The sequence below is a fragment of the Callithrix jacchus genome, chromosome 13 (genome assembly GCF_049354715.1).
Source record: "Callithrix jacchus isolate 240 chromosome 13, calJac240_pri, whole genome shotgun sequence".
NCBI classification, from domain to species: Eukaryota; Metazoa; Chordata; class Mammalia; order Primates; family Cebidae; genus Callithrix; species Callithrix jacchus.
The window spans coordinates 32294796-32317157 of record NC_133514.1 but is presented as its reverse complement, the minus strand read 5'-3'; the positions used below and the strand labels follow the sequence as shown (position 1 = coordinate 32317157).

Here is a 22362-nt window from a genome sequence, read left to right as displayed (position 1 = left end):
TGCTTTATCCCAGTTCCTACAGGCCAAGAAGCTCACAACTTTAGGGCTTCAGAAAGTCATTGTGAGCTATTCAATGTGCAAAATAAAACCAAAAGATAACATAGTGATAATTATCTACAGGAATATATATATTTCATTTAGATGAAATAGCTTGTCTGGAAAACAGAATGGATAACCTCTCCCGTTAAACAGTTTAAAAATTACAAGGGTGATTAAAACTACCAACAGTTTCAACAACTGTCTATAGTCACATCATGTTTTATCGAAACTACTCTAATTCTAGTGCCACATCAAGCTTTGGCATTCTATTAATGTGATCAGAAAAGAAGTTTCAAGTAATCTCTCAGTTACACAAATTAATGAGCGTGTTTTTATTTTCTAATCTATAAAATTAAGGCCATTGCATATCCTATCACATACTTATACAGTGTTTAAAGATTTTTATATGGTAAACTGTTGGATAGCTAAAACAAAGTTCCTTAAGTAATGCCTTTACTGTTTAATTTCTAATCAAACTCGTGGATGCAAAACAAAATTTTAAATTCCATTCACAAACTTAGATAGGCTACATAATTTATCCTACTTAGAAAAATCTTGTGTAAGAGAGAATTAAATGCTGCTGATACTGTATATTACATATTTATATATATTATCTCTTTAAATTCCAATCATTTGCAGTTCAAAATGTTTATTTTACAGATCAAAATCACATACAAAGATATTAAATTTTCTTAAGTTGGTTAAGGGGAACATTTTACTAAACCCTCAAAGGAATTATGATGATAATTTAAAAAACCATATCCCAGGATACCAAGATCACTGAAATGGGGAGGAAAAAAACTTGCCTTATTTTCACTGCATTTAGTGTCTACAGATTTTCATTAAGTGGTATTTTTTAGAGAGTTTTACTTTTATCTAGCAAGGGTAGTATAATATTTCACAAAGGATAAACTTCTTAATTTGAGGACTCCCCGAAGAGACCGTCAGTATAAGTGGTCTGATTTGGTTTTTTAATAGGTGAAATCTGATCTCTCTTGTGGCCAGTTCAAGTTTGTCAAGAAGCCTACTTAGACTTATTTGTTGACACTGGATATGGCTGGATTATACCAAATTAAAACAAGAATAATTTTTATAAATTATACATTCAATTGGGATACACAAGTTTTGAAGGCAATAGAGACAATACATTTTCATAGATCTCAATTATATTTACGCTGTCCCTTACAACTAAAATTCGTGTTATAAAAAATAGTTTCACTCATAGCATCTAAAACAGTGCCTTAGGCAACACTTCTACTATTAAATTTCTAATCCAACTTGTGATTTGCAAACAAAATTTTAAACTCCACTTAGATTCTAAAAACATCAGCATGTGAAAAACAACAGAAGTTTTCAACATATTTCATTTAAAATATTTCACAACTAATTTAATATGTTGCTTTCTAAACAAAATAAAAACTCAGAAAGTATTTACATGAAGCATTTCAGTATTTCACAAATAAATGCTTACCTAAACGACTTTTTAAATTCTACATTCAAAATGAGAATTTTCATCTCTATTTTCAAATATATTTTAATAAATATGCATATTTACAAAGTATCCTATCTCTCACTCTTGATTTATTCAGCCAATATCAGTGTGTAATACTTAGCTTTGTTTTATAGACTTCTAAACCTGGGGAAAAAATCATATAAAGAAAAGGACTACAGAACAAGCTTTCGGACTGCAAGGGTCATATCTTCTTCACATTTGTACCTGTGGTTGTTTAGGAGAATACTGGCACATCAATCACTCCAAAAAAAAAAAATGTAGCTGAACTTCGCCGGGCACAGTGGCTCACACCTGTAATCCCACCACTTTGGGAGGCCAAGGTGGGTGGATCACCTGAGGTCAGATGTTTGAGACCAGCCTGGCCAACATGGTAAAACCCTGTCTTTACTGAAAATACAAATTTCAGTCAGGTGTGGTGGCAGGCACCTGTAATCCCAGCTATTTGGGAGGCTGAGGCAGGAGAACTGGCTTCAACCCAGGAGGCAGAGGTTGCAGTGAGCCATGATTGAGCCACTGCACTCCAGCCTAGGTGAGAGAGCAAGGCTCCGTCTCAAAAAAAAAAAAAAAAGGAGCTGAATTTAATTGACTATTTATTCATTAGTAAAGTCAAAAAAAAATTAGATATTTACAAAATAGTCCGTATAACTAAAGTTTTCCTTAAAGAATTTGATAGTTTCCTGGACAAAAGGACAATTTTGTTCTACCTGTCCCTTGACACAATGAAAGTTAACTTTTCTTCATTATCCTAAGTAAGACTTGTCTAGGGATTCACCCAACTGCAATGTGATAGACTAGCACAATGCTTCCAGACTGAGCTGCAGAGCTGACCATCGGCTTGGAACATGAAAACAGCAGAAGATGCCATATGCACAAGTTTTATCGAAAGTAATGAATGGAGTGTTTAACTGGAACTTACTATGACGCTATGAGTTCCTAATAACCCATCGGAAGTCAAAGCTACAATCATAATACAGTAAATCTCTGAAGAAAAGCATAATAGAAGCAAAAGAACTCTGAAGGGAATTCACATATATACTTACAGATCCTCGGAGAAATAAAATTGGAAGCCCAATTCCAAATTTTTCCCCTAAGATGTCCACAGCAGACAAGAGCTGAAATGCTTGTGGACCAAAGTCCCAAGATGTATCTTCTGAGTCATCCATGGAATAGCAATGACCTAATCTAAATAAAAATAATAACATATGAAGAAAGCTTAGCCAAGGCATGTAGCTTTAGAAATTGAAAGATTTAGCATAACAATGAGCCAAGAAAAAAAATCTCAAATGTGCCAACTGTTCCAGAAACTACGAATAAAGTTCATTTTAGCCAAGCGTGTAAAGTATCTAAAATATGAAAAATATGAAGTAGCGTAACAGACAGGTTATGCTGATAGTTCTCAATCCTAGTGCCCTAGAAGTAAGTTTCATGCAAGGTGCCTCGACCACAGAAAGGAATAATGTTATTAATAGTATGAGCAAGCAGAGTCGCCGTATTTATAGCTAGAACAGTTCTACTTACTTGACCAATTATATAAATACCGGACTTCAATGTTTAGTGTGTGTTGCAAAAACAGATTTGTTGCCCCCCAACCCCCCCCCCAAAAAAAAAAGGCTTTCAGCTTAGAAAAATACATCTCAGTTGCTGTCTCTTTCTTCTGCCACTGCTGGTGCTGTTTATGGGCTCACTCATTCGGGGCAGACCTGGTACCTCTTTTGTAAAGCAGCAGCTGAGGAGACTGCCACACTCATCAGGATCCACTAAAAGCCCAAGGAAGTAGACTAGAACAAGGATAATGTTCATTTGAAGGTGGTGGGGCAGGATGGCACTGTGGTGCAGTTTAAGATGAAGAGGCATGCACCACTTAGTAAAACCAAAGAAAGCCTATTGTGAGGGGCACGGTTTGTCAATGAGGCAGATCAGGTTTCAATCCGACAGGCAGCCAGTCAATGAACCAGATATATCTGCACATTTGGAAGCGAGGCTTAAGATAAAACTGATGTGCTCCAGCAGCAGACATGGAGATGTCTACTAAAAGGGGGACCTGCTACTTTACTGAAGAACTCTGCTCTTCCAGACCAAGAATACAGTCTCAAGTAGAAAGCTGCAATTTGGCTGGACATGGTGGCTCATGCCTGTAATCTCAGCACTTTGGGAGGCCGAGGTGGGTGGATCACTTGAAGTCAGCCATTCAAGACCAGCCTAGCCAACATGGTGAAACCCCATCTCTACTAAAAATACAAAAATTAGCCAGGCAAGGTGGCACACACCTATAACACCAGCTACTTGGGAAACTGAGGCAGGGGAATGGCTTGAACCTGAGAGGCAGAGGCTGCAGTGAGCTGAGATGGTGCCACTACACTCCAGCCTGGGTGACAAGAACAAAACTCCATCTCAAAGGAAAAAAAAAAAAAGAATGAAAGTTGCAATTTGTTTCCGCCACATCCTGGCTACATAGAGTTTTCTCTACTTCCTCATTCTTTTATTGCACATAAAGTAACTGGTGCATGTCCACAAGTCTATTACTTTTCTTTTTTTTTTTTAACTAAATGTTCAATAATATGTTTGGATTGACTTCGAATGCAGATGGGATGGGAAAAAGAACTATCGGTTCTGTGAAGACTACCTCTGTCCCCTAGTGGCCTGCTCATTCAGCTCTTATCTTTATACTCCAGGATGTTATTTTGCTTTAGCAAAAAAAAAAAAAACAAAATAAAAATCCTTGCATACCTTGTTCAATTGGAGAATTTTCATGTTTTTCATTTATCATTGTAAAACCAAGGAACATTTTATAACCGTTTTTATGTAGCTGTTACATATAGACCAATCTGTCTTTAAGGAGAAATAAATTACTCTAGTAATCATAACTCCAAGATAGTTTTCCCTTAGTCAAGTATCTTGTTTAAATACTTCTTAACATGAAAAAAAAAAACCCAAATCCTATGCTATAAATTGTTAAATGATAATGACTGTAAAATATGACACAATTATTATTAACCTTTCATTTAAGTAAACTTGGAAGCTAAATTCCTAAGTCACCCTTCAGGTAGATCTGAAATTATCATAAATTCAAATGAGAATTCTTTAAGTAGGTTGAGAACAAAAGGACTCATTAATGAAAATCTGCTATAGAGTTCAACTACCTAATTCAATTGCTTCCCTTAGAATAAGTATCTTTGAAAAGCAATAAGAAAGCATTCAATATTCCAGATATAATAATGTGGGGGAAAAAAACTATGCCTAGGTTTACTCTCCTACTCTAATGTCTTTAGTGAGATGCTTAGCTGATTAATCTTCTTTTCTATTATGAATATTTCAAGCAATCAAATTCCCACAAAGTACTATCTATGCTGCCTCTTACCAGTTTTTTGTTGTTGTTTTTAAAATTTTGTAGCGATGGGGTCTCATTATGTTGCCCAGTCTGGTCGTGAACTCCTGGCCTCAAGTGATCCTCTCTCCTCAGCCTCCCAAAGAGCTGGAATGACAGGTGTGAGCCACCATGCCCTCTTATCTTTTAACTTATATTAGTGTAATTATGCCAAAGTTCGAAAAATGTTAATGCATATTAATGTAGTTATCCCTAGGTTTAAATTTTTTTTTATTTCCAATTTGATTTTTTAAGTATGACTTATTTAAGTGTTAATTTTAATTTCCAAATGCATGAGAATTTTGTTGTCTATCCACTTATTTACTTCTAGCTCAAATGTATTATGGTCAGAAAATGTGGTGAGAAGAGTTTCAAATTCATTGAAAAATTTTGAGACAAGCTAGTCTAGTACAGGGTCAGAAAACATTTTCTATAGAGGACCAGATAGTAAGTATTTCAGGCTTTTTGGGCCATGACAGGCTTTGCAGTCAAGCACTCAACTCAAGCAGCCACAGATAACACCTAAGCAAAAGGCGCAGCTGTGTTCCAAGAAAAGTTTATTTACAAAAACATTAGTCGAGTGTGATGGCTCATGCATATAATCCCAGCACTTTAGGAAGCTGAGGCAGGAAGACTGACTGATGCCAGGAGTTTGAAAACCAGCCTAGGCAACATACCAAGACTCTGTCTCTACCAATAATTTTTTTTTAATCAACTGGGCATGGCAGGGTGTGCCTGTAGCTACTCGGGAGGCTGAGGTGAGAAAATTGCTTGAGCTCAGTAATCCAAGGTTACCGTGAGCTATGGTCCTATCACTGCTCTCCAGCTTGGGTGACAGAGTGAGACCCTACGTCAAAAAAAAGTTAAAAAAAAAAAAAAAAAGCAGCATGCAGATTTTGCCCACAGGCCATAGTTTGCCAACCCATGCTCTAACGCATAGTTTTTGGAAATACTCCATGTATGTTTGAGGAGCAAAGTCTTTCAGTGCTTCTCAATCAGTGTGCTACAAACAAATAAGTTGTAGGTGCTGAAAGATTAATCACTCCAGATCTTAGGATTTTGGACAGAAACTGACCTCTGACAATTAGCCCAGTGTGTTATATACACATATCATTTGCTATGTGGGCCATGAAGTAAAAATACTTGAGATACACTGCTAGAGTTGCTTGGTCTAGGATTCTATATACTATGTATCTGATAAATCAAACTTATTACTATGTTAACCAAATTTTCCATAATGTACTAATTTTTGGATTGTTTACCCTACCAATAACTAAAAATTTTATCAAATTCTCCCACTTTGATGGCGAATTTATTGATTTCTCCACCTCTCCTGTCAGCTTTGTGCTTTATCTATTTGCTGGATTTTTAATTTTTTTTTTTTTAATAAAGATAGGGTCTTGCTATGTTTCCCAGGTTGTTCTCAGTCTTAGGTTCAAGCAATTCTCCTGCCTTGGCCTTCCAAGGTGCTGGGACTACAGGTGTGAACCACCATGTCCAGACCATGTTCAGGGTAAGACTCCATCTTACATAAAAAATAAATGAATAAAAAATTCATTTGGAGATGGAGTCTTACTCTGAAGGCCAGTCTGGAGGGCAGTGGGTGCCATCACAGCTCAATGCAACTGCAGTCTTGACCTTCCAGGCTCAAGTGGTCTTCCCACCTCAGCCTTCAGAGTAGCTGGGACTAGAGAGGCACATGTCACCATACCTAGCTAAGTTTACTTTTTTTATTTTTTATTTTTGTAGAAACACAGTCTTGCTTTTTTGCCCAGGATGGTCTCAAAAAATCATGGTCTCAAGTGATGCTCCCACCTCAGCTGATATTACAAGTGTGACTCACAGCACCAGGCAACTTGCTGTTTGTTGGTTGTTTTTTTTGTTTTTGTTTTTTTGAGATGCATAGAACAACTCTGTCTTCAGTGAAGAAACTATTTCTCATTAAACAGAGAACAACTCCATCCCTAATATATGCTTCTTTTGTCTTACAGTAATGCAGCTATTGCACTTAAGTATGTAGCTAATCCAGCTAGGTGAATAATTTGTTTTCATTTTATTTTTTTCAATTAACATAGGCAAATTGGTTGTGTGTATGTGTAAAGTTCTACAAATTTTAAGACATCCATAGATTCATCTAACTCCCATCACAATCAGCACGACAAATCTAACACTCCAAAACACTGCCTTGTACTACCCTTTGGAATCATACCCTCTCCTTCCCCCTATCTCTGGTAATCTCTGACAACCACTGATCTTTTCTTCATCCCTCTAGTATTGTTTTAGGTTTCAAAGAGTATTATATAAATGGAATCATGCTATAGAATTGGTATTATTTTGTCTTCTAAATGTTTGATAGAATTTGTCATTGAAACCTTTTGTGCTAGGAAATTTTATTTTCAGAGATTTTTTTTTTTTTTTTTTTTTTTGAGACGGAGTTTCACTCGTTACCCAGGCTGGAGTGCAATGGCGCGATCTCGGCTCACCGCAACCTCCACCTCCTGGGTTCAGGCAATTCTCCTGCCCCAGCCTCCTGAGTAGCTGGGATTACAGGCACGCACCACCATACCCAGCTAATTTTTTGTATTTCTAGTAGAGAGAGGGTTTCACCATGTTGACCAGGATAGTCTCGATCTCTTGACCTTGTGATCCACCCGCCTCCGCCTCCCAAAGTGCTGGGATTACAGGCTTGAGCCACTGCGCCTGGCCTATTTTCAGAGATTTTTAACACAGAATTCAATGTCTCTAATGGCTGTAAGACTATGCAGGTTATCTAACTCACTGTAAGTTTAATTGGTTTGAGATTATCAAGAAATTGCCCCATTTCATCTAAATTATTAAGTTATGTTCTGAGTCCACAGAGTTCCCTTATCATCCCCATAAATACCTGTGGAGTCTGTAGTAAAATCCCCTTTCATTTCTGGTATTGGCTATCTGTGTCTCTTCTCTTTCTGTCAGTCTTGTTAGAAGTTTATATCAATTTTGTTGATTTTTACACAGAATGAGATTTTGAGCTGATTTTCTCTATTGTTTTTGTTTTTTATTCATTGATTTACACTTTTATCTTTATTTCCTCTGTTTGCTTCCTTTTGATTTATTTTGCTCTTATTTGCTTGTTAAGACAGAAGCTTAGGTTTCAATTTGAGACCTTTCTTTTATAATATGAGTATTTAATACTATAAATTTCCTTCTCAGTATTGCATTAGCTGCATCTCACACATTTTGTATTTTCATTTCATTCAATTCAAAACATTTTCTAATTTGCCTGGAAACTTCCTCTTTGACTCATGTATTTATTTAGAGGTGTGTTATTTAATTTCCAATGTTGTTGACTTTTCTTTTATCTTTCTGTTAGTGCTTTCTAGTTTTATTCCATTATAGTGAAAAAAATACAAATACAAGATTCTTAAATTTAACGTTTATTTTATGAGTCTGAATATGATTTATGTTCATGAATACTGCATCTGCACTTGAAAAGAATGTGTACTCTGCTGTTTCTGGGTAGAATGTTCTATAGAAGTCAATCAGATCCAGTATGTTGATAGTCTATTCATTTCTTCTATCTTCTTACTGATTTTTTGGTCTGTTAGTTTTATCGCTTATTGAGAGATGTTGGAAGTCACCAAATGTAATCATAGGTTTCTCTATTTCTCCTTTTGATTCTTTCAGTCCTTTTGGTAAGTATATATATATATTTAGGATGAAATCTTCTTGGTTGTAATAATTAATATAATACATCAACTTGGCTAGCCTATGATGTCAATTGCTTGGTCAACACTAATCTAGATGTTGCTGTAAAATATTTTGTAGACATGATTAACATCTACAATCCGTGAACTTTAAATATACAAGATTACTGTCAATAATATGGGTGGGTCTCATCCACTCAGGGGCAGGATTAAAGAGCAAAAACTAGGTTTTCTAGAGGAGAAATTCTGCCTCAAGACTGCAATATCACCTTTTGCCTGAGTTTCCAGCCTATTGTTTCCCTGCTTACCAATTTCAGACCTGCCAACCCCCACAGTTTCGTGAGCTAATTCCTCAAAATCAGTCCCCTCATTCCACTTTTCCCACTTCTGTTTTCCCTTCCCCTCCCCATACATATATACATAACATCAATGGTCCTGCTTCTCTGGTGAACTCTGACAGATACAATGGTGAAATGATTCTTTTACATCATATAATATCCTTCTTTATCCTGATAATATTCTTTGCTCCAAAGTCTCCATTGTCTGATACTAAAGTAACAACTCCAGCTTCCTTCTGATTAATGTTTTCATGGAATGTAATGTTTCATTCTTTTTTAAACCTATCTATATAATTAGAGTGGATTTCTTATGGACAGCATATAGAACAAGGTCGTGGTTTTGTGTTTTTTTTTTTTTTTTTTTTTTTAGACGAAGTTTCACTCTTGCTACCCAGGCTGGAGTGCAATGGCACGATCTCAGCTCACTGCAACCTCCACCTCTTGGGTTCAGGCAGTTCTCCTGCCTCAGCCTCGTGTTTTTAAACCAATTCTTACAATTTACGCCTTTAAATAATATTTTAGATCATTTACATTTAATATAACTATTGATATATTTAGATTTAGGGCTACCATTTCATTGCTTTATCTGTTTTTTTTAAGCAAAACACTTTAATATTGTTTGCTTTCTCTTATATCTAAATGCATTTATTAATTTGATTAAGAAACTGAAATATTTACCAGTCAACAAAAATTCAGTTAAACATGAAAAGGAAGAGAAACAAAGACTTTTGGAATGTCCATCTATAATAAGAAATCTTTACCTGGACCTGCAGTTATCACAGCATTTTTCAGTTCCCATAATTCCCAAGGAGGCTTTTTGCACTTGTTTGTCCTCAAAATGAGACAGGATGATTCTACCCAAGACAAAATTTTAAATTAAATAAAGAACAAAAACGTATATGTTAAATTCATTCCTGAAAATAATGAGGGAAAATCATCATGAATTGATCCACTTGGGATCTCATTATTTGACTTTAGTTTACTAAGGCACAAAGAAGTTTGCCTTAAAAATTCAGCACACATGTAATATCAACAAAATGTTTTTTCAAAATACTTATAATTATTTAGCAAAGCTGTTTTCTTAAAAGAGCATCATCCACAAATCCATGTTACTGGCATAAAATAAATAATCCATACCGTCTCCTACACCTGCTAGAATGAAGATATTTTTCCATCTTTGACATCATCTTTAATTTGTATAATCGAAACATCTCATCATGTATCTCAGTAAGGAGGAGCCTGTCAATTAAAAACATCACAGGAATATGTAAAACTGTACTGGCAACTTTCTTTTTATTTACTTATTACTGTTTATTTTTCATAACCTATAAAACCCACATCCCATGAAGATAAAAAACATTCTGTCATCTCAGAAAGTTCTGTTGTATTCCTTTCCAGTCAACGCCACCCATAAGAGGTAAACATTTTTCTGATTTTATAAAAATTGCTTTTGAAAAAATTCTACCTGTGTCCAAGTATCTATCAGTTCATTAGCTGCTTTGAAAAAGTATCATAAACTCTGAAGTTCTTCATTTCGATTTACATGTCACACACTTTTTGGCCTCAAACAAGGCTTCTATAATTATTAATTTTTACTTTTTCCCAGTAAAAAGGTTATGCTTTAATTTATTTTGTATAAGAAACTAAAATCATTGATGTAAGGAATACTGAAAGAAGCTCAAATTTGAGCCTTTACCTTTATCAGCTCTTCAGGACTTCTCACCCTCCAAAACTGTCTCTTAGTATTATGGGTTATTATGGGATACCAATAATGTATTAGAATTCGGTTCCTTTCTCAATCAATTATAACCGATTCGTTTGCCATACCAAACCAAATTTACTCAAAATTGTTAAATAACATTAAAGAGATGTTTGCTTTTTTAAAGTTAATGTTGCCATAATTCATTGTGACTCTGTTAATTTCTAGTCTTCTGTGAAGAAAGCCCGTGAATATCAAATAGCAGATGACAACAATCTCCCAAATAACGTTGCATATCTTTGCAAGAATAAATAAAAATCTGTGTTAACTGGGTTTCAGATATTTCTAAAGAAAACAACAATTTACTTATAATATCTAAGGAATAGCATTAGTAAAATCCTCATCAAATAGACTTCACTCACTAATATTTTGACTATTCAAACTTCTGACTGATTAAATATCTCTGTATAATTCTCAAGGAGTTCTGGAAAGTCTGTATACACAAAGGATCTGTTATTCAAAAACATTCTTGTTATGGGAAACCACCAGCCACCATGACCTTCCACGTAATTATCCCCAAAATCTCTTCCGACAGTTGACCCTAGCTCCTAGGTTAACTAACCATATACAGTTTCTCCTTATCCACAGAGGATATATTCCAAGACCTCCAGTGGATGGCTGAAGCCACAGAACAGTACCAGATTCTATACGTATTATGTTTTTTTCTGTACATACATATCAATGAAAAAGTTTAATTTATAAATTAAATTTTTAAAATTATATAAATTAGGCACAGTACTCTTGTGCTTTGGGGCCACTCTTAAGTAAAATAAGCGTTATTTGAACACAAGCACTGCAATATTGCAACAAGTGACTAACAGACGGAGTAAATACAATGTGAATATACGAGACCAAGGGATGATTCTAAGGGAGTTCAGGCCGACTGAGTAGGATGGCATGAGATTTAATTACGCTACTCAAAACCACCAGTGACTTAAAACTTATGAATTGTTTATTTCTGGAATTTTCTATGTAATATTTTGAATGTGGTTATAAGTAACTAAAACTACAGAAAGTGAAAATACAGATAAAGGGCTAAAAATCAGTACGTTTTTGCTTTATTTTGTTTATTTATTTAGCTTACCTTGTTCCTCTCCTATAGAAAAAAACAACAATAAAACAAACATCCACACTCTCAGAACTGGGTCCTTCTTTGTATTTGGTTCAGATGACCTATATTTAACTTATCAAGTGTCAGTAACAAATTTGACAACACAAAACTACAGCTCATAACAGCAAATAAATAAATATTTATTCTTCTTCTGGGACTACAAAAATAAGTCCAATATTCCACAGAATAAAAACAATCTGAAAATAAGAAAAACTCTAAACCGGTCATAGAAATCCGTTGAATCCAGTGAAAGATTTATTGAACTGAGATTATTTTGCAAATTATTCTCATTTAAAAAAAGATCACTATAACTTTGGGGTTTGACTATTTAAGGTAAGAGCAAATGCGGACATTGGGACTTGGCCTGTGGTATGAATTCTGCAATTAAAAATACAAATTTACATGAAGATTACATGATGACTAGAAAAGTTTCTTTTCTCAGTGATAGAATTATGGCATAAGATAGACTCTCAAAATTTTGTGAGTAACTGACCTTTCCAGGTGAGAACAAGCAACCTCACTTATTCTTAGACTTTCTAGCTTTTTCTAGAAGAGGTGTGTCACCAGAATGATACAGATCCCTCCACAATCCTTGCTCAATTCTTTTTTATCCTGATTAACCCTATAATTTTAGTTTCCTCTGAATTGATGCAGAGTAACCTGCCTGTACTAAAAATTCAAGTATGGGTTTCTGGCACCACTATTTGATTTGAATCACTGTTCCTCCTGTTAACTCTTAATGAGATAACCATTTAAAATATCTTTTAAGACTCAGGTAAATAAAAACTGTATTTATTGATGAACCTTCAAATGCACAATATAAAACTAGACATTAATGTACTCGGTACCTTTAACAAAATATATAAAAGCAGAATTGGTAGGAATCAACTTATGCTTGATACAGCCCATATTTAATAGCAGCATGTACAGCTGTGTTGTATCCCAATTATTTAAATTAGTTCATAAGAAGCTTGACAGATACATTTCCAAAGGAAAACAAGAATTGTTCTGTACAAAAAAGGATGGTTTTGTCATCTTCTAAGTTAAGAAGGAAAAGCTACTGACTACTCAGAAGGAAAACCTTAAAATTTGCATCATTTTTATCTAATTAATCAGTATTCTTCTTTCAGATTTGAACTATCACTTCCACAAGGAAGCCTTATCTGATCATTTAACTTGGTAAATACCACACACCCTTATATATTCTCACTACTCAATGCAATTTCCCTTCATAACACTTAACACAGTTATAATTTTAAATATGTTGCATGACTCCTTTTTAAAACCTTTTGATTGTCGACATTTTCAAACACAAAAGGAGAATAGTAAAATGAAGCCTATGTATCTATAGTTATATGATTCTCTAAAGAACTACCATTCCCATTATACTGAGTTCTGTGGAAGCAGGTACTTTGCTTTTCTTTACTATTCTATTTCCAACACACAGTATAGTTCATGGAACACAGTGGGCACTCAAAACACATTGTTTAATGATGCATAAAAACAAAAACTGTAGTGGGAGGCATTCTCTTATCATTTTACTAAAATGACCTAATATGTCCATTCAAGATCTCAATTCATTCAGCTACACAAAGAATATCAGAAAATCTTTGCAAGATGAAGTTTTCCTTTACAATAAAAATCTCACAGAACTTAAGTGCCAACAAACTACTTGTTGAATACTTAAGTGGAATGGTTCTCCTGCACTTAAACACTGAATACTTAATATTTATTTATGGCAGTCTATCAGTGACCTGGTATGGTCTGACGGAACTAACCAAGGAAACAAATGGTAACAAGAGTCAAACAGGGACTGGGAGAATTCCTCTGGAATAATCACCACTGTAGCATGGGAAGAAAGAATCAGTAACAAAATCAATGGTAGCTGAAGTAACTATGGCTGAAGACATAGAAATCTGAGAGGAAAAGAACCAGTTCATTAGTGCACAATGGTGGAAAGTATTCCATAGGATCTCTGTTACAGGCCCAAGTATTGTCCTGATTTAGTTAATTTCTCACACTAAGGCATGCTGAAATTAGCTCATCTCCTCCAAGTGGCAACTATTACCACAAATGTTCTTCTTACATGTCCTCTGGATTCAGGGAGGATTTTGACTTTAAATGCACTCACTAGTTACTTGGAATACTGGAAATAGCCTCAAATATTTTTGAGGTTTATATAGAAAGAAAGAAAGAAATCTGCAAGAGTAAAAACAATAAATGTTTTTTTACCTATTTAAGTTAATGTCCGCTGGAGCCCAGAGGACATGACAAGAACTTTGAAGTCCATCACGACCAGCTCTACCAATCTCCTGATAATATGATTCCATTTCCTTAGGCGCACCGTAATGAATGACTTGGCGAATGTCAGCTTTATTAATGCCCATTCCAAAAGCTATGGTAGCTATGACACACTGAGAATAAATCACAACACAGTTTGACAAACATATTTAGCAGAACTAAAGCCTTACATCTATACCTTTTTGTAAGAAAAATTTGTTCATTAACTTAAGTCCCTGGCATAAAATGGAATTTAATGTGATTTCAACCAATCATTTATAGATTATCTGCCCAATTTACAAGTTAAGGACTGGTGACTAGAAATGGGATTTCTGTTCACTCTCTATAAAAAATTATAAATAAAGTGGTTTATCGGAACTCCTATGAATACAAGACACAAAAGAGACTCAAAATATTTACTGTATTAAAGAAAACTTTTATATAACAATGAAGTTTCAAGTGTCCTTACCTGATTGAAGAGTATTTTAACAATTTCTTAATACTAACCTAAGATGGAAGCTTCTCATTAAAGATAGTAGGATGAAACATGATGCATTATCTCTGCATCTTTAAGAGGATAAAATTGATAGAATGTCTCAAATGTATGAATATACTAAGATAAGTTTACACAATTGTGGGAAATTTTAGGGAAGAATGAGTGATAAGACATAGAAAAGATTTTTTTAAAGTATTAACAATAAAAATACCAATAGATAAGAAAGAAAAATAGCCATAATATACTACATGGCTCAGAGATTATAAAGGGCACTTACAGAGTAATAATTATGTAAATCTTACACACTGATCTAGCCAAAATTATGATATAAACATAATAGGAGAAAAAGGGGTTAGAAATACATGGATAAGGGAAGAAAAAAGAACAGTCAAGAATGTGAAAGAGAGCTAAACTTTCATCTTTTGGATAGATAATGCCTACATCTAATACACAAATAAACAAAAAATTAAGTAGGAGCCATTTAAGTAAATTATGGCAAGATATAGTGGTAAGCATCAAAAGAATCAGCTAAAAAGGTTGCGAGTAGAAGACAGAAGTGAGGAAAGCATGAGGTCTTGAAGCTTTTCACTGTAAGCACAGTAGACCTATTTGCATGCCACTTAATAAAGAAAGATTACATGCTAAGATGGACCAGGAATATGAATGAAAGAAAAAAGAAGGAAAGAAAAGAAAGGAGGGAGGAAAGGAGGAAAATGCTGAATAAGTAAAAGAAAGTCTAAGAAAGGTGAGAAAAAGTAAATTTAGAAATGAATATCATACTAAGTAAAAGTTTTGGCTGAGTAAGACTTGGCAATTTTGCTATATTTAAGAGTGAATAAGCAATACAATAATAATTCTAATTTTCATTATATGATATTTTTAGGTGAGATCAACCTGTTTTACAGACATGATATTCAAACTATCCTTATAAACTCTCAGGTATAAAGATATTTTATGAAATAATTCATTCACAACATCATTCCTAAAAGGAAAGGATTTAGGCATCTTGAAATGGGAAATGAAATACAAAAAGATACAAAACTAAAAGTGAGAATTAAAAGTAAGAATGCTTATCTACATGCAAATGTGGTTGGATCTGATTATAAAAATAAGAAAGAAAAGTACATTTTCTAAAATTATAAAAGAAAATCTAAGATTCTAAGCATCACTCAGTCTAAGACATTAAGAGCTACAGATTTCACCTCCATTTTTAGACCCACACTAAGGTAAGTATCAACTGTAAAAACACAGCAAAGTGAATATCTAGAATTCTATACATTATGCACTCAGTAGATATTCAATTCTCAGTAGCAAATAATCAATTGCAAGAGCACCTGACTATTCTATATAGATGATGAAACATATTTTCATCATCTTCAAAAAGTGTCTGAGAACTTTCAATGCAAATATGAAGTTTGTGAATTCTTTGTAATGTCAAAGGAGTACATCGGGCCAGCTGTCAGATCAAACAATATCTGATATCAGCCTAGGGAGAAAAAAACAATATCAACTTTTTAATTTTTATAATGTGGATAAAAATTTGTGACATCTTGTCATAGAAAGGGAGAATAGAGTAACACATACATGTGTATACTCTTCCAGAAATTAGGTGTAATTAATGATCATTGTGAAGTTTCCTAAGCCATATTTCAAAGCATTAATGTTTTCATAAAGCTGCGTATTGGCAGGAAAATCAGGTGCATCCAATAAAGTCTCTTGTCATAATGTAATTCGAATCAACTTTGTATTCTTTCATGTTTTAGGAGATGTTTTACTTTAAATGAATAATTGCTAATACATTAAGATAGAAAAATTGAAGATTGATTATTAAGAGCAGTAGCAGTAGCAACTAATGAATTTTATTTGACAATATTGAAGAGACTGAAACAGAATAAAAATATAAACACTCAAGAATTTGGACAAAATTTCTATTCTAACAGCTGTGAATAGTATTCCTATCCTTGGAAAGAAGGAAAAGAGAGACTAGATGCTTGCAGGCAAGTATGCATTACAGCATGATTATGTGTAGTGAACTTTCTAGAGAGTGGGTATGAATATACTTAAGATAAGCTTTTCAACAACAACAGCTGAGGATGGGTAACAACTTAGTAACAGAAGAAAAGATGGATAGAGAGGAAATGGATGACCAGTGGGACAGAAAATGCCAGAGCTGAAGTTAAAATTCCTAACTTCAGAGGAGGGCTGTTCCCTGGGCTTATAGTGACAGAGTGTGGATTTCATGCTGACAGTGTCAAGTTGTTGACTTAAACCTATTTATGTGCCTTGAACTTAAATCCTTCCAAACATTTTCTAAGATACCCACTGAGCCAGTCCAATCAGGACAGGAATCTCAACTGTAGAATTTCACAATAACTGCATCGATACCCTTTCCCTTCTTCAGTTAATCTTCTTCAAATTAATCCAACTTACTGCCGCCAGTCTACTGTTTCTATAATAATATTATCTTGTTCAAAAACAAAGAGTAATATATCATGATGGTTTTCAAATGATTCTGTGGCACTCCAAGGATTGTAAGACCCCAACAGGGACTGTCCTCAAAGTTTGGAGGCTCTTGGACCTCCTTTTCCCTCACATCAACTTCAGCCAGAGTCATTCTACTTTAATCCATTTTACCTATTACATAAAATTTTATTTAAACTAAAAATTCTAAGGCTAAAGTACTCGGGGAAAACTACAGGTGTATGACACCAAGCCCAGCCTGCTTCTTTACAAGTTTTAGAGCCATCTATAACCTGGCCAACCAATCCATTCAACTGTCCTCCCAAGTCTCTTATAGTTTGCCTCTTGGTCCATACTTTCTGCCATTCCTACCCCACATTCTCGTTCCCTCCAACCATTCCAAACCAGTCACAATTTCCTGAACCCAGTATACACTCTCATAAAGTATCTCTGTACCTGCTAGTCCTTCCTGTAATTCTAAACCAATTTGTTTCCCTCATCACCTACTGGCCTGGCATACTTGAACAAGTTTTCTTTACATGTTCGGACTCCAATTGCATTTTCCCGGATGGACCATCCCCATTGCACAATTATCTCGACAGAGCTCATGCTCCCTCCTCTGTGCACCTAAGCACTAGGGACAGGCTACTGTTTATACTAATCTGCAAGTTTGTTCTCCCACATTTATCAGAGGGACTGTTTTTTGTTCAATACAAAGAAAGTATTCAATAAAGATCTGGTAAATAAACATTTGAGAAATATCTGTTTCCACTATGAGCAACAGAGAGCAATGATGATTGATCCTCATACCTGAATTTCATCTCTCATAAACCTATGATGAGTGTCTGTCCTTTTGCTAAAACTCATGCCCGCATGGTATGTTCCACAGGATAGTTTCAGTTTCCTAAGTTCATCTGTAACTTGTTCTGTCATTTTTCTGGAAGGGCAATAGATGATTGTAGGACCTTCAAATTCCCAGCGGGTACTAAAGAAAAAGAATAAAAGAGCAAATGTATATACTGTGTATATGCTTCAGACCAGTTTTGGTTTTATCTTATTTCATTTTTCCTTTCTATTTTCTAAACAAAAGACTAAAGGAAGAAAGCCTATCAAAAATAATGATATACTTAAGTGCATGGAAATTTAAAACATTATGGAGAATCAAATGTGCAAATAAATTGTGTGAAGTCCCCAAAACTCAGTTTTGACTGTTTTGGTTCAAATTAAAGCTAAAACCAGAAAGAGATTTATCTGTTTTAGCTAAAACCTTGATAAAAACTTATAAACAAAACATAAAAATACTCTGGGGAATGCAAGGAGCCAGATTAACAATTAGTCTGGTGAGGGTTTACGTGGGAGTATGTATAAAATTTGCTACACTGTTCTTATTCTCTTACGATAATAAAGAAGAGTTTCTAAATGTTTACTAAAGCAAGAGCTTCCTTATAATATTGAAAGATTGCTTTTATAGTTCCAAGAAGTATTTACTAATAATCTTGAGACTGAATGTTTTAGAAAACATCTATTATCTGTTACCAAAACTTATGCTTTATTAAAAGTGTAAACAATTTCCATAGAAGTATAAACAATTTCCATGTTCTATTTCCACAGAACATTTTCCTTAATGTCTAAAAATATTCATTTATATAAATACATTCATTGATGCTGCAATATAAAAATATATATACTATTTTAGATTTAGGAAAAGTTATTTAATTTTAAATGCATATAACCTTTGATCTAATTTCAATTTTAGGATTCTAATTACAGAAATATTTGCTTATCAGCCAAAAGATAAATGTAAACAAATATTCACAGCAAAACTATAACAGTAAAAAATCATCTAAATGTTCATCATTATGTACACTGATACTATGGGATATTAAGCAAATGCTTAAAAATTAAACATTAAAAAAATTATAAAACCTTTAAAGACTATGGCAAAAGCCACCGAAAACTTAAGCAGAGGAAAAAAAGGCAGTAATTTCACTTTAAGAGTCATACTGACTAATCTGCTCAAAGCTATTTTTGACAGCAACCAAATGGGCTTCAATATCAAAAATTCACAGTAAACTACTTAATGGAGTGAAAAAAATATAAGGTTTTTTTTTTTAGCGTATAAAAATCTTATTTTAAGGCAGGGTGTGGTGGCTCTTGCCTGTAATCCCAGCACTTTGGGAGGCCAAGGCAGGCCAATCACCTGAGGTCAGGAGTTTAAGACCAGTCTGGCCACCATAGTGAAACCCCATCTCTACTAAAAATATAAAAATTAGCAGAGCATGGTGGTGTGCACCTGTAATCCCAGTTACCAAGGAGTCTGAGGCAGGAGAATCACTGAGGCAAAGGCTGCAGTGAACTGAGCTCACACCACAGCACTCAAGCCTGGGCATACAGCAAGACTCTGTCTCCAAAAACAAAAAAAATCTTATTTTAAAAACATGTTTTCAAAGAAGAAAAAACTACTCATCAAAACCTGGATATAGTAATATCCTACATACTAAGGCTCTAATTTAAGAAACACAATATATGGAAAGATAGTAAAGATACTTTAAATGAAAAAAGATTTGCAGAAATAATGGATTATAGTATGCAACTATTTCTGTACCAACATAACAACAACAAAAAACTGTAAGTGTACATCTGCAGAGTTGTAGAGTCAGAGAAAAGAAGTCTATATAACTAAATGCCAAAATACCAACAGTGACCACAACTGAGCAATGGAATTGAAAAATTGGAGCCCTTTTCAATCTATATGCATCAGTGCTGTTCAAATTGATATTGACCATGTAGCACTCTTCTTTTTAAAAGGTGGAAAATACATAAAAATTTGAACTTATTTAACAGATAAATCAAAAGAGTAAAAAATTCCTATTACAAAAGGAGTCATTACTATGCCAAGTGATTTGCTAAAGACTGTTACTTCTTCTTAATTTTCAGAGGGGGGGAAATTCTAATCTAATCTAATCAACCACTAGATTACATAAGAGAGGTTTGTCTATTTCATTTAAATGTATTATGAATACATTATAATTAAGACTTTAACAAAATAAGGTTAGTTTAAGAAACTAACCTTAGCTCAATGGATTAAAAAAAATGTGAATACTGAGGCCAGGCACAGTGGCTCATGCCTGTAATCCCAGCACTTTGGGAGGTCGAGGTGGGCAGATCACGAGGTCATGAGATCAAGACCATCCTGGCCAGCATGGTAAAATCCCGTCTCTCCTAAAAGTATAAAAATTAGCTAGGCATGGTAGCGCGCGCCTGTAGTCCCAGCCACTCAGGAGGCTGAGTCAGGATAATCGTTTGAACCCGGGAGTTGGAGGCTGCAGTGGGCCAAGATCATGCCACTGCACTCCAGCCTGGTAAGAGAGACTGACTCTGTCAAAAAAAAAAAAAGATGTTAATACTGATAAACAAAGGAATTTGGCAGAATTAAAGTGAAGAAGATGAAACTAAAGGGCAATGATGCTCTAAAGCCTTAATTAGCCTCCACCTCACTGCTCATTAAGAGAAAAATTTTTTTCACCTAAGATCTGCAGAAAGTGTTCTGACTCTCAATGGTTTCCTGCTATCCTAAGTCTTCTTAGAGGATTAAATATGGGTACAAAATCTTTCCTGATCTGCTTTAAAAAAAATCTATTAAATATCAAGATCTTTGATAATGCTGAATGTTACACTGAGTCTGGTCTTTACTCCCTAGTAAAAAGCTCCGGAAAAGGATTCAGAATTAAGTATGTGTTTTCATAGGATAATTTTTAAACTGTGCACAGAAAGCAACAAGAGGCACTGGGGAGGGCGGATATTTGTTGGGGAAATTATAAGAGCCAGGACTAAAAAGTAACAAATACCTCAATTAGTAGAGTCCACATAAAAAACAGAAAGAAACATTTGCATAGGATATTTTAAGAGGATCAAGGTATCAGAAAAACAGGAGGACAATATTATACACAAAAAGGCAAACTGCTTTAAAAAGGAAAGTGCTGCCAGGCGCAGTGGCTCACGCCTGTAATCCCACTACTTTGAGAGGCTGACACAGGCGGATCATGAGGTCAGGAGTTTGAGACCAGACTGGCCACCATGGTAAAACCTCGTCTCTACTAAGAAATACAAAATTAGCTGAGCGTGGTGGCACACACCTGTAATTTCAGCTATGGAGACGGAGGCAGGTGAATAGCTTAAACCCAGGAGACAGAGGTTGCAGTGAGCCAGGATCGCATTACTGCACTCCAGCCTGGGTGACAGAGCAAGACACCCTCTCAAAAAATAAAATGAAATAAAAATTATAAACCTTTCACTAAGCAGATATCAGAAAGTAAAGCTCAACAAAACTTCTTAACATATATATATATATATATATATATATATATATATATATATATAATGGCTTTAAACAAAATAAATAGAAAAAAAAGTATTAATGACAGTTTCCTCATCAGTAAAATGAAAATAATATGTAACTTACTGACAGAAACTAAAGTGACTATCATAGGCACTTTATATAAATGATCTAATTTAATCCTTATTAAATCCTTATTAAATTAGATCACTTATATAAAGTGCCTATGACAGTCTCTGAAACACTATACATGCTCCAGTGTGTTTGTAGGATAACTTTCCTAAGATTCTTAAGACTGAAGTTAAGTAATTAGTAAACTAGACATAATTCAGATGAAAAAGTCATTTTATGTTTGCTTGTTTACTTGTCAATCATTAAGAGTATATGTCCTAGCCAGGCATGGTGGTGTGAGCCTGTAGTTCCAGCTACTTGGGAGGCTGAGAGGAGGACTGCTTGAGCCCAGGAGTTTGAGGGTGCTGTGGGTTGTGATTACATCACTGCACTCCAGCCTGACGACAGCGAAACCCTATCTCTATAAATAAATTAATAAAATTAATTTTAAAAAAACATAATATATGCCCTGTTTAAGCAACAGAATGGGATATTAAACTATTAGAAGAATTAGTTTCTGATTTTAAAAATAGACTATTCTTGCCGGGCGCAGTGGCTCAAGCCTGTAATCCCAGCAGTTTGGGAGGCCGAGGAGGGTGGATCATGAGGTCAAGAGATCGAGACCATCCTAGTCAACATGTTGAAACCCTGTCTCTACTAAAGATACAAAAAATTAGCTGGGCATGGTGGCATGTGCCTGTAATCCCAGCTACTCAGGAGGCTGAGGCAGAATTGCCCGAACCCAGGAGGCGGAGGTTGCGGTGAACCGAGATCGCGCCATTGCACTCCAGCCTGGGTAACAAGAGTGAAACTCCATCTCCAAAAAAAAAATAGACTATTCTCAATCACTGAATTGATTATATAACATC

The 22362-nt window shown here is 34.8% G+C and overlaps 1 protein-coding gene across 26 annotated transcripts in view; it reads right to left on the bottom strand.

Annotated features, from left to right (window-relative positions):
- WRN (WRN RecQ like helicase) overlaps positions 1–22362 on the bottom strand; it is a 151298-nt gene that overhangs the window by 38325 nt on the left and 90611 nt on the right. For all 26 annotated transcript variants that reach the window (XR_013525612.1, XR_013525615.1, XR_013525608.1 and 23 more), the window contains 5 exons: positions 17857–18031; positions 14043–14224; positions 10078–10179; positions 9702–9794; positions 2593–2734 (listed from right to left, as the gene is read on the bottom strand). Coding sequence is in view for 18 of the 26 variants with exons in the window: in XM_078347446.1 (XP_078203572.1) it covers positions 2593–2734; positions 9702–9794; positions 10078–10179; positions 14043–14224; positions 17857–18031 (694 nt within the window). In the remaining 8 variants the exon portion in view is untranslated. The remainder of the gene's footprint in view (positions 1–2592; positions 2735–9701; positions 9795–10077; positions 10180–14042; positions 14225–17856; positions 18032–22362) is intronic.